This window comes from Platalea leucorodia (genome assembly GCF_965183815.1).
Source record: "Platalea leucorodia genome assembly, chromosome: 1".
Classification (NCBI taxonomy): domain Eukaryota; kingdom Metazoa; phylum Chordata; class Aves; order Pelecaniformes; family Threskiornithidae; genus Platalea; species Platalea leucorodia.
The window spans coordinates 958780-971037 of record NC_138823.1 but is presented as its reverse complement, the minus strand read 5'-3'; the positions used below and the strand labels follow the sequence as shown (position 1 = coordinate 971037).

Genomic DNA, 12258 nt, shown 5'->3' with positions numbered 1-12258 from the left:
CGCGGCTCCGCCCGGCTGGTCACTACTCCTTTATTCCTGGGGTTTCCGAGGGGAGACCCGGCTCTGCCCGCCATCCCCATGTCACCCCCCAAGGGACATGGGGACAGCGGAGGGGGGGGGGGGACACACCCGCCCCGGGACACGGGGTGCCCTCGTGTCCCCCGCCCTGAGAAGGCGCAGAGGGGTTGAAGGCACTTGAAGACCACCGAGACCCCCCCGGGGCCCGGCGAGGAGTGTGGTGGGGCGGTGGGTGCTGGGGGGGTGCTGGGGGGCGGTGGGGGGGGGGCGGGGGGTGGGGACGCCGGCGTTACGAGTACTCCTTGACGAACTTGGCGTAGAAGCTGCTGAGCTTCTCCAGCAGGACCTGCAGCTTCTCGGTGGGGGGCAGGATGGTCATCCTGGGGCGAGGAGAGGGGCTGGCACCGGGGCCGGACCCCCAACACCCACCGCGCACCCCTTTCTCCCTCCTCCCCGCACCCCCGCGCCTCGCAGTCACCCCCCCCCCCCAACTTGGGGACGGGGGTCTTGGGGTCCAGCCCCGTGGTGGGACCCCGGCCCCGCGTCCCCGGGCACCCACCGAAAGTGGAAGGTGCCTTCCCGCTGGCCGAAGCCGCTGCCCGGCACCACGCAGATCCCCGTCTCCTCCAGCAGCTTCATGCAGAAGAACATGTCCGGGGCCTGGCCCTCCGCCTGCGCGACGGGGCAGGGCTCAGCGCCGCGCCGCGCGGCGGGACTCGAGCACGGCCTGGGACCCATCCAGCCCAGCCCCACATGGCTCAGGACCCATCCTGCCCAGCCCCACATTGCTCAGGACCCATCCTGCCCAACCCCACAGACCACAGGACCCATCCTGCCCAGCCCCACATGGCTCAGGACCCATCCTGCCCAGCCCCATAGACCCCAGGACCCATCCTGCCCAGCCCCATAGACCACAGGACCCACCCTGCCCAGCCCCACGGCATCCAGGACCCATCCTGCCCAGCCCCATAGACCACAGGACCCACCCTGCCCAGCCCCACGGCACCCAGGGATGGATCCTGCCCAGCCCCACGGTGCCCAGGACCCATCCTGCCCAACCACACAGCCCCCCAGGGCTGATCCTGCCCAGCCCCACAGCCCCCAGGACAGATGATGCCCAGCACCACATTGCCCAGGACCCATCCTGCCCAGCCCCACGGCACCAGGGCTGATTCTGCCCAGCCCCACGGCCCCCTGGACCCATCCTGCCCAGCCCCATGGTACCAGGGCTGATTCTGCCCAGCCCCACGGCCCCCAGGACCCATCCTGCCCAGCCCCACGGCACCTCGGCGGCGGCCAGGGCGCGGGGCGGCAGCTCGATGCGGGGGAAGGAGTACATGGCGCCCTGCACGGGGTTGCAGCGGATGCCGGGCGTCTTGTTGAAGATCTCCTGGGTGAGCTGGGCCTTGTGCGCCAGGGCGCTGAGCACCGCCTGCTTCTCCTGCCGGGACAGCCGGGCTGGGGACAGCTCCTTCCCCACCCAACCCCATCCCACCCCATCCCTATCCCTGTCCCCATCCCATCCCTATCCCTGTCCCCATCCCATCCTATCCCACCCCCATCCCACCCCATCCCATCCCTTCCCATCCCATCCCATCCCACCCCACCTCATCCCACCCCATCCCATCCCATCCCACCCCACCCCATCCTCATCCCACCCCACCTCATCCCATCCCCATTCCCATCCCACCCCATCCCATCCCATCCCACCCCACTTCATCCCATCCCATCCCCATTCCCATCCCACCCCATCCCATCCCATCCCACCCCACCTCATCCCATCCCATCCCCATTCCCATCCCATCCCATCCCACCCCATCCCCATCCCATCCCATCCCATCCCATCCCACCCCACCCCATCCCATCCCATCCCCATTCCCACCCCACCCCACCCCATCCCATCCCATCCCATCCCCATTCCCACCCCACCCCACCCCATCCCATCCCATCCCATCCCCATTCCCATCCCACCCCATCCCATCCCATCCCATCCCATCCCACCCCATCCCATCCCATCCCATCCCATCCCATCCCCATTCCCATCCCACCCCATCCCATCCCATCCCATCCCACCCCACCCCATCCTCATCCCACCCCACCCCATCCCATCCCATCCCCATTCCCATCCCACCCCATCCCATCCCATCCCATCCCATCCCACCCCACCTCATCCCACCCCATCCCCATCCCATCCCATCCCATCCCACCCCACCTCATCCCACCCCATCCCATCCCATCCCACACCACCTCATCCCATCCCATCCCCATTCCCATCCCACCCCATCCCATCCCATCCCATCCCCATTCCCATCCCCATTCCCATCCCACCCCATCCCATCCCATCCTCATCCCATCCCATTCCCATCCCACCCCATCCCATCCCATCACATCCTCATCCCATCCCATCCCATTCCCCCCCACCCCCCCCACCCCGTACCGCCATGAAGCGCTCGTAGGAGGGGTCCCCGGGCTGCGGCGGGTTGACGACGGCGTCCAGGAGGATCTGCCCCGGCACGGGCGGGCACAGCCGCACCGACACCAGCTTGGCCAGCTGCTGCTGCACCTCGGGGTGCATGTTCACCACCTCCACGTAGCCGCCGCGGAACCCGCACCTGGCGCGGGACGGCCCGTGACCGCGGGGACGCGGCGGGGGCACCCGCGGAGGAGGAGGCCCGGACCCGCAGACGGCCCCGATGGGGACCCATGGGCAGGAACCGCCGGGGAGGGACCCCCGGGTGGGGCCTCCGGTGGGGGCCATGATGGGAACCCACAGCCGAGGAGCCACCAGGCCGGGGCACCTACGTCCTCCGAGACCCACAGAGCTGCGTCACATTGTCCCCGCAGGGCTGTGGCGTCACCGTCCCCACCCCTGGGGCCCACAGGGTCGTGGTGTCACCATCCCCACCCTTGGGTTCCATGGGGCCACGGCGTCACCATCCCCACCACAGGGGATCCATGGGGTCGTGGCATCAACATCTCCAACCCTGGGACCCACAGGGTCATGGCGTCACCATCCCCACCCCATAGCATCCATGGGGTGGTGGCATCACCATCCCCACCCTTGAGACCCACAGGGTCATGGCATCACCATCCCCACCCTTGGGTTCCATGGGGCCACGGCGTCACCATTCCCACCACAGGGGATCCATGGGGTTGTGGCATCACCATCCCCACCCTTGAGACCCACAGGGTCATGGTGTCACCACCTCCAACCCTGGGACCCACAGGGTCGTGGCGTTACCATCCCCGCCCTTGGGTCCCACCAGGTCGTGGTGTCACCATCCCCACCCTTGGGTCCCATGGGGTGGTGGCATCACCATCCCCACCTTGGGTCCCACTGGGTTGTGGTGTCACCATCCCCACCCCATGGCATCCATAGGGTGGTGGTATCTCCATCTCCAACCCATGGCGTCCATGGGGTGGTGGCGTCACCATCCCCACCCTTGGCACCCACAGGCCATCCCCACCCCCGTCCCAGGTCTGCAGCACCCCTTGGCCCCACGGGACCACGGCCACCCGCACCCAGGGCGACAGCGGCCGAGCGGGGTGGGGGGCACCCGCTGGTGGGACTCACTCGCCCATGAAGCCCTTGGAGACGGAGTGGAAGGAGGCCAGCTCCACCACCTCCGAGTAGGGCGGCCCCATCTCGAACAGCACCTTCTTGAAGGAGTGGAAAGCCGAGCCCTGGGCGTAGACGTTGTCCTGGTACACCTGGAGGGACGCGGTGCGGCCGTCACCGGGGCGCCGGGGCCGGGGCCGGGGCGGGGTGGGCGGGGGGCACCCCGCGGGCGCCGCTCACCTCGTCGGCCATGAGGAAGAGCTGCTCCTCAAAGGCGAATTTGATGACGTCCTCGATGCACTGCCGGCTCTGGACCTGCCCTGGGGGGGACGCGGCCTCAGGGGACATCGTGGCGGTGGCACCGGGGCGTCCCGGCCCCGGCTGCCTTTCGGGGGGCCCTGGTCCGACCCCCAGGACCAGTAGAGCACTGGGGGTCCCAGCCCTGGTCCTGACGGTCCCGGTCCCAGTAGGGAACTGGGGTCCCAGTACCGGCCCGGGGGTCCCAGCCCTGGTCCTGACGGTCCCGGTCCCAGTAGGGAACTGGGGTCCCAGTACGGGCCCGGGGGTCCCAGCCCTGGTCCTGACGGTCCCGGTCCCAGTAGGGAACTGGGGTCCCAGTACCAGCCCGGGGGTCCCAGCCCTGGTCCTGACGGTCCCGGTCCCAGTAGGGAACTGGGGTCCCAGTACCAGCCCGGGGGTCCCAGCCCTGGTCCTGACGGTCCCCATAGAGTCTTGGGGGTCTTAGCCCCATCCTATGGGTCCCAGTCCAGCCCAGGGTCCCAGTCCCAGCCTAGGGGGGGTCCCAATCCAGTCTTAGGGTCCCAGCCAAGTCCTAGAGCCCCAGCCTAGGGAGTCCCAGTCCAGCCCAGTGCTCCCAGCCTAGGCGGTCCCAGTCCAGTCTTGAGGTCCCAGCCCAGTGCTCCCAGTCCCAGCCTAGGGAGTCCCAGTCCAGTCTCAGGGTCCCAGCCCCAGCCTAGGGAGTCCCAGTCCAGCCTAGGGGGTCCCAGTCCAGTGCTCCCAGCCCCAGCCTAGGGGTTCCCAGTCCAGTCTCAGGGTCCCAGCCCTGGGGTCCCAGCCCAGCCCAGTGCTCCCAGTTCCAGCCTAGGGAGTCCCAGTCCAGCCCAGTGCTTCCATCCCCAGCCTAGGGGAGGGTCCCAATCCAGTCTTGGGGTCCCAGCCCCAGGATCCCATCCCAGCCCAGTGCCCCCAACCCCAGCCTAAGGGGTCCCAGTCCAGTCTCGGGGTCCCAGCCCAGTGCTCCCAGCCCCAGCCTAGGGGGTGCCAGTCCAGTCTTGGGGTCCCAGCTCAGTCTCAGGGTCCCAGTCCCAGCCTAGGGGTCCCACCCCAGTCTCAGGGTCCCAGCCCAGTCTTGGGGTCCCAGCCCCAGCCTAGGGGTTCCCAGTCCAGTCTCGGGGTCCCAGCCCAGTGCTCCCAGTCTATCCCAGTGCTCCCAGCGCCGGGTACCGGTGGGGTTGCCGGGGTTGATGATGCAGAGGACGCGGGGGCAGCAGTGACGCCGGCCCTCGGCCAGCGCCCGCCGCAGCTCGGCCACGTCCAGCGCCCAGCACTTCTCCTCGTCCAGGTAGTAGTTGAGCTGCACGGCGCTGAGCTCGGCGATGGCGGCCGAGTAGAGGGGGTACTGGGGGATGGGGATCAGCACCCCCGTGCGCGTCGGCCCCGACCCGGACACCAGCAGCTTCAGGATGGTCTGCGGGGACGGGGGGCGGTGAGGGGACAGGGACGGGGTGGGGACAGGGACGGGGTGGCCTTGGGGACAGGGATGGGGTGGGCATGGGGACAGGGACGGTGTGGGCATGGGGACAGTGTGGGGACAGGGATGGCGTGGGGAAAGGGATGGGGTGGGCTTGGGGACGGTGTGGGGACAGGGATGGCATGGGGACAGGGATGGGGTGGGCATGGGGACAGGGATGGCGTGGGCATGGGGACGGTGTGGGGACAGGGATGGCATGGGGACAGGGATGGGGTGGGCTTGGGGACAGTGAGGGGACAGGGACGGTGTGGGCATGGGGATGGCATGGGGACAGGGATGGCATGGGGAAAGGGATGGGGTGGGCTTGGGGACAGGGACAGTGAGGGGACAGGGACGGTGTGGGCATGGGGATGGCATGGGGACAGCGACAGGGTGGGGACAGGGACGGGGTGGGCATGGGGACGGTGTGGGGACAGGGATGGCGTGGGAAAAGGGACAGTGTGGGGACAGGGACGGCGTGGGGACAGGGATGGCGTGGGGACAGGGATGGCATGGGCATGGGGACAGTGAGGGGACAGTGGCACTGTGGGGATGGCATGGGGACGGGGACAGTGTGGGCATGGGGACACTGTGGAGACGGGGATGGTGTGGGGACAGGGGCGGCATGGGCATGGGGACAGGGACAATGTGGGCATGGGGACGGCATGGGGACAGGGACGGGGTGGGCATGGGGACAGTGAGGGGACAGAGAGGCCATGGGGACAGGGACGGTGGGATGGGGATGGTGTGGGCATGGGGACACTGTGGAGACGGGGATGGTGTGGGGACAGGGACAGCGGGACCATGGGGACAGGGACAGCGTGGGCATGGGGACGGTGGGGGGATGGAGACGCCATGGGGACAGAGACGGTGGGATGGGGTTGGTGTGGGCATGGGGATGCTGTGGGGACAGGGACGGTGGGACCGTGGGGACAGGGACGGTGTGGGCATGGGGACAGTGAGGGGACAGGGACAGTGGCACTGTGGGGATGGCGTGGGGTCAGGGACAGTGTGGGCGTGGGGACAGTGAGGGGACGGGGACGGTGGCACCATGGGGATGGCATGGGGACAGGGACAGCGTGGGCATGGGGACAGTGAGGGGATGGGGACGGTGGCACCGTGGGGCCGGCGCGGGACGAGCCCGGTCAGAGCAGCGCCGGGGCAGGGCGCCAGCACGGGCCCCACGGAGGCGTGGGGACACCGCGGGGGCCCGGGGACAGCGGGGACACGGCGTCCCCAGTGCCACCCCACCCCCCCCCACCTCGGCACTGCCCGTCCCGGCGCCGGCGCCAAGCCCGGCACAAAGGTCCCATTGTGGGCGCCCGCCGTGGGAACGGCGGCCGGTGGCGGCCGGCCCGGGGCGCGGGTGACGCGAAGGGTGGCCGCCGTCCCCCGTACCATGATGGCGTCGCTGGCCCCGGTGGCGAGGAAGATGTCCTGGGGCTCGGCGGGGACGCCGTCGCGGCGCTGGAGGAACCGCGCCACGTCTTGCCGCACCAGCTCGATGCCGGGGCTGGCGCTGTAGGCACCTGGCGGTTGGGGACACGGGAGGGTGACACCGGGGGGGGGTTGCGGGAGGTGACACGGTGCCGGCCCCCCACCCCGCGGCGGCGGCACCCACCGGCGCTTTGCCCGCCGCAGGCCGCCAGCAGCCGGCGGGCCCGATCCTTGGCGTCGTCAGGGATGGAGGGCTCGGCCAGCAGCTCCGGGTACAGGCAGAGGGCTGTCACCTGGCGGGTTGGGGACAGGCGGTCACCCCCCGAGCGGGGTCACCCCCCCCGAGCGGGGTCACCCCCCCGGACGCCGGGGTCCCCCCGTTGTCCCCCCCCGCCCCGGTACCTGGCGCAGGAAGGTGATGGGCTGCTGGCCCATGGCGTGGGCATCGCCGATGTTGGCCTTGATCACCTCGGTGAAGGGCTTGGGGACACCCTGCGGGACGGGGACGGGGACGGGGACAGGGACGGGGACAGGGATGGGGACAGGGACAGGGATGGGGACAGGGACAGGAACAGGGATGGGGACAGGGACAGGGATGGGGACAGGGATGGGGACAGGGACAGGAACAGGGATGGGGACAGGGACAGGGATGGGGACAGGGATGGGGACAGGGACGGGGACAGGGACAGGGATGGGGACAGGGGACAGGGATGGGGACAGGGATGGGGACAGGGACAGGAACAGGGATGGGGACAGGGACAGGGATGGGGACAGGGATGGGGACAGGGGACAGGGACAGGAACAGGGATGGGGACAGGGACAGGGATGGGGACAGGGATGGGGACAGGGACGGGGACAGGGACAGGGATGGGGACAGGGGACAGGGATGGGGACAGGGATGGGGACAGGGACGGGGATGGTGTTCGGGACAGGGAAGGGGACGGGGGACGGGGGAACAAGGGGACAGGGACAGGGGACAGGGGCGGGGATGGGGACAGGGATGGGGACAGGGATAGGGACAGGGATGGGGACAGGGATGGGGACGGGGACAGGGAAGGGGATGGGGACAGGGGGACAGGGGGACAAGGGGACAGGGACAGGGGGACGGGGGACAGGGGGACAAGGGGACAAGGAGACAGGGACAGGGGACAGGGACAGGGATGGGGACAGGGATGGGGACGGAGACAGGGAAGGGGACGGGGACAGGGACAAGGGGACGGGGAAGGGGACGGGGACAGGGATGGGGACAGGGGGATGGGGGACAGGGAAGGGGACAGGGGGACAGGGGACAGGGATGGGGAAGGGGACAGGGACGGGGACAGGGGGACAAGGATGGGGACAGGGGGATGGGGACAGAGGGACGGGGGAGAAGGGGACAGGGACGGGGACAGGGTCAGGACCCGGCCGCCCGGGGGTGGCACCGCTGTGGTGGGGGTGGTGGCAGCAGCGGGGCGACCCCCGGGTCCCGGTGTCACCCCCGGGTCACCCCGCGTCCCCTGTCCTGGGGTGGCTGGGACACCGGGACACTGGGACACGGGGACATGGGGACGCTGGGGAGGGCTGGGACACGGGGACCCCAAGGGGTGGCTGGGACACAGGGATACTGGGAACACTGGGATGTGGGGACTCTGGGGACACTGGGAACTGGAACATGGGGACTCTGGGGACACTGGGAACACTGGGATGTGGGGACACTGGGAACTGGGATGTGGGGACTTTGGGGACACTGGGAACACTGGGACATGGGGGCCTTGGGGACACTGGGAACTGGGATGTGGGGACTTTGGGGACACTGGGGCATGGGGACACTGGGGACACTGGGATATGGGGACATGGGGACTTTGGGGACACTGGGAACACTGGGATGTGGGGACCTTGGGGACACTGGGACGTGGGGACTTTGGGGACACTGGGGACTTTGGGGACACTGAGGCATGGGGACACTGGGAACACTGGGGACACTGGGATGTGGGGACCTTGGGGACACTGGGAACTGGGACATGGGGACTTTGGGGACACTGGGACATGGGAATACTGGGGACACTGGGACATGGGGACTTTGGGGACACTGGGATATGGGGGCCTTGGGGACACTGGGGACTTTGGGGACACTGAGGCATGGGGACTCTGGGACCACTGGGACACGGGGACACTGGGACACGGGGCCGCGGGCAGCTGGTGGCCACAGGCCCGAGCCGTCCCCGCGCCTGGGTGCCACGTCCCCAGCCCGGGGTGGCCTTGGGCCTTGGCCACCTCCCGCCTGGCCCCGGACTTTGGCCACCCCGGGGGGGGGGGCGGGCTCTGCCCCCGCCCGCTGCCGTCACCCGTCACCCCCCCGTCACCCCCCTGTCACCCCCTGTCACCCTGTCACCCCCCGTCACCCCCCGTCACCCCCCGTGTCCCCGGGGAGCCCCGTGCCCCCCCAGCACCCACGGGTGCCCGGGGGGGGGGACGACACGTGGACACAGGGACATGGGGGGGGCCCGATGCTGCCCCTGCGGGGGGGGGGCTGGGTTTGGGGGTGCGGGGGGGTCCCCGGGTTCGGGGGGGCCCCGAGGGGGGGCCCCGGGGTTTGGGGGTGCCCAGGTTGGGGGTCCCCATGTCCATGGGTGCCCGGGGTTGGGGTCCCTGGGTCCGGGGGTTCCCCGGGGTTGGGGTGCCCAGGTTTAGGGGTTCCCCGGGGGTTGGGGGGGTTTGGGGGTGCCCAGGTTTAGGGGTTCCCCGGGGGTTGCAGGTGCCAGGGGTTGGGGGTTCCCCGGGGGTTGGGGGGGATTGGGGGTGCCCAGGTTGGGAGTTCCCAGGTCTGGGGGTGCCCGGATTTGGGGGGGTTTGGGGGTGCCCAGGTTTAGGGGTTCCCCGGGGGTTGCGGGTGCCGGGGGTTCCCCGGGGGTTGGGGGGGTTTGGGGGCTTTGGGGGTGCCGGGGGTTGGGGGTGTTGGGGTGTTTGGGGGTTCCCCGAGGTTTGGAGGTGCCAGGGTTTGGGGGGGTTTTAGGGGTGCCCGGGGTTGGGGTGCCCAGGTTCAGGGGTTCCCCGGGGGTTGGGGGGGTTTGGGGGTTCCCAGGTCCGGGGTTCCCCGGGGTTTGGGGGTGTTGGGGTGTTTGGGGGTGCCGGGGTTTGGGGGTTCCCCGGGGGTTGGGGGGGGTTGGGAGTTTGGGGGTGCCCGGGTTGGGGGGTTCCCCGGGGTTTGGGGGTGTTTGGGGGTGTTGGGGGGTTTGGGGGTGCCCAGGTCCGGGGGTTCCCCGGGGTTTGGGGGGGTTTAGGGGTTCCCCGGGGGTCGGGGGTGTTTGGGGGTGCGGGGGTTGGGGGTTCCCCGGGGTCGGGGGTGTTTGGGGGTGCGGGGTCGGGGGTTCCCCGGGGTCGGGGGCGCCGGGGGGCCGGTACCTGCCGCAGGTCCCGCTCCAGGCGCAGGGCGCGGGCGGCGATGGGCCCCCGCACCGCGTACTCCAGGCGCCGCACGGCCGGGTTCAGCGTGGCCGGGCTCAGCACCGGCCCCCGCCCGCCCCCGCCGCCCCCCGCCGCCGCCATGGCCGCCGCCCGCAGCCTGCGGAGGGGCCCGGCCCTCAGCGCCCGCATGGAGCGGGGACCGCGGCCACCGCAGCGGGGACCGTGGCGACCGGGGCGGGGACCGCGGCGACCGGAGCGGGGACCCCGGGAACGGCGGGCGGGGAGCGGGGGTGGCGCCGCCCCGGGCAACGGGCGGCAACGGCAACGGGCGAGGGGCGAGGGGCAACGGGCGACGGCGGCGGCAGCGGCACCGCCCCGGGCAACGGGCGGCAACGGGCGAGGGGCAACGGGCAACGGGCGAGGGGCAACGGGCAACGGGCAACGGGCAACGGGCAAGGGGCAAGGGGCGAGGGGCGAGGGGCGACGGCACCGCCCCGGGCAGCGCGGGGACGGGGGGACGGGGGGACACGGGGACGGGGGGGGACAGGGGGACACAGGACAGGGGGACAGGGGGACATGGGACAGGGGACATGGGGACACGGGACAGGGGGACACAGGACAGGAGGACACGGGACAGGGGGACGGGGGGGACACGGGACAGGGGGACACGGGACAGGGACACGGGGGGGACGGGGGGGACATGGGGACACGGGACAGGGACACGGGGGGGACGGGGGGGACATGGGGACACGGGACAAGGGGACGGGGGGGACACGGGACAGGGACACGGGGGGGACGGGGGGGACAGGGGACACGGGGACACAGGGACGACATGGGGGGGACAGGGGGACACAGGACAGGGGGACAGGTGGACATGGGGACAGGGGACGGGGGGGACAGGGGGACAGAGGGACATGGGAACACGGGACAGGGGGACATGAGACGGGGGACACAGGGACATGGGGGGGACACAGGACAGGAGGACACGGGACAGGGGGACACGGGACAGGGGGACACGAGGGGACGGGGGGGACGCGGGGCCGCGGGGGGCGGCGGGGGCGACCCGGGGGGGGGCGGGACCCACGGGGGGGACACGATCGGCGCCCAGTGCCTCCCAGTGCCCCCCAGTGCCCCATAGCCCTGCCCCATACCACCCCCAGTGCCTCCCAGTGCCCCATAGCCCTGCCCCATACCACCCCCAGTGCCTCCCAGTGCCCCCCAGTGCCCCATAGCCCTGCCCCATACCACCCCCAGTGCCCCCCAGTGCCCCATAGCCCTGCCCCATACCACCCCCAGTGCCCCCCAGTGCCCCCCAGTGCCCCATAGCCCTGCCCCATACCACCCCCAGTGCCTCCCAGTGCCCCATAGCCCTGCCCCATACCACCCCCAGTGCCCCCCAGTGCCCCCCAGTGCCCCATAGCCCTGCCCCATACCACCCCCAGTGCCTCCCAGTGCCCCCCAGTGCCCCATAGCCCTGCCCCATACCACCCCCAGTGCCCCCCAGTGCCCCCCAGTGCCCCATAGCCCTGCCCCATACCACCCCCAGTGCCTCCCAGTGCCCCATAGCCCTGCCCCATACCACCCCCAGTGCCCCCCAGTGCCCCCCAGTGCCCCATAGCCCTGCCCCATACCACCCCCAGTGCCTCCCAGTGCCCCCCAGTGCCCCATAGCCCTGCCCCATACCACCCCCAGTGCCTCCCAGCCCTGCCCCACAGCTCCCAGTGTCCCCCAGTGCCTCCCAGCCCTGCCCCACAGCTCCCAGTGTCCTCCCCAGTGGACCCCAGCTCTGCCCCACAGCTCCCAGTGCCCCCCCACTGCCCCATAGCCCTGCCCCACAGCTCCCAGTGTCCCCCCCAGTGCCGCCCCAGTGCCCCCCAGCCCTGCCCCCCAGCTCCCAGTGCCCCCCAGTGCCCCCCCACTGCCCCATAGCCCTGCCCCACAGCTCCCAGTGTCCCCCCCAGTGCCCCCCAGTGCCCCCCAGCCCTGCCCCACAGCTCCCAGTGCCCCCCCACTGCCCCATAGCCCTGCCCCACAGCTCCCAGTGTCCCCCCCAGTGCCCCCCAGTGCCCCCCAGCCCTGCCCCACAGCTCCCAGTGCCCCCCCAGTGCCC

The 12258-nt window shown here is 71.1% G+C and overlaps 1 protein-coding gene across 1 annotated transcript; it reads right to left on the bottom strand.

Moving 5' to 3' along the window:
• Positions 1-18: 18 nt before the first annotated feature.
• On the bottom strand, positions 19-10519 carry GPT (glutamic--pyruvic transaminase). Its single transcript, XM_082322259.1, has 11 exons — positions 10146-10519; positions 7167-7256; positions 6949-7057; positions 6726-6856; positions 5042-5285; positions 3818-3897; positions 3593-3729; positions 2456-2630; positions 1304-1459; positions 578-690; positions 19-398 (listed from the first exon to the last, which is right to left on the bottom strand). The coding sequence occupies exons 1-11, from the start codon at positions 10335-10337 to the stop codon at positions 308-310; spliced, it is 1518 nt and encodes a 505-aa protein (XP_082178385.1). The 5' UTR covers positions 10338-10519; the 3' UTR covers positions 19-307.
• Between the last annotated feature and the right edge of the window lie 1739 nt (positions 10520-12258).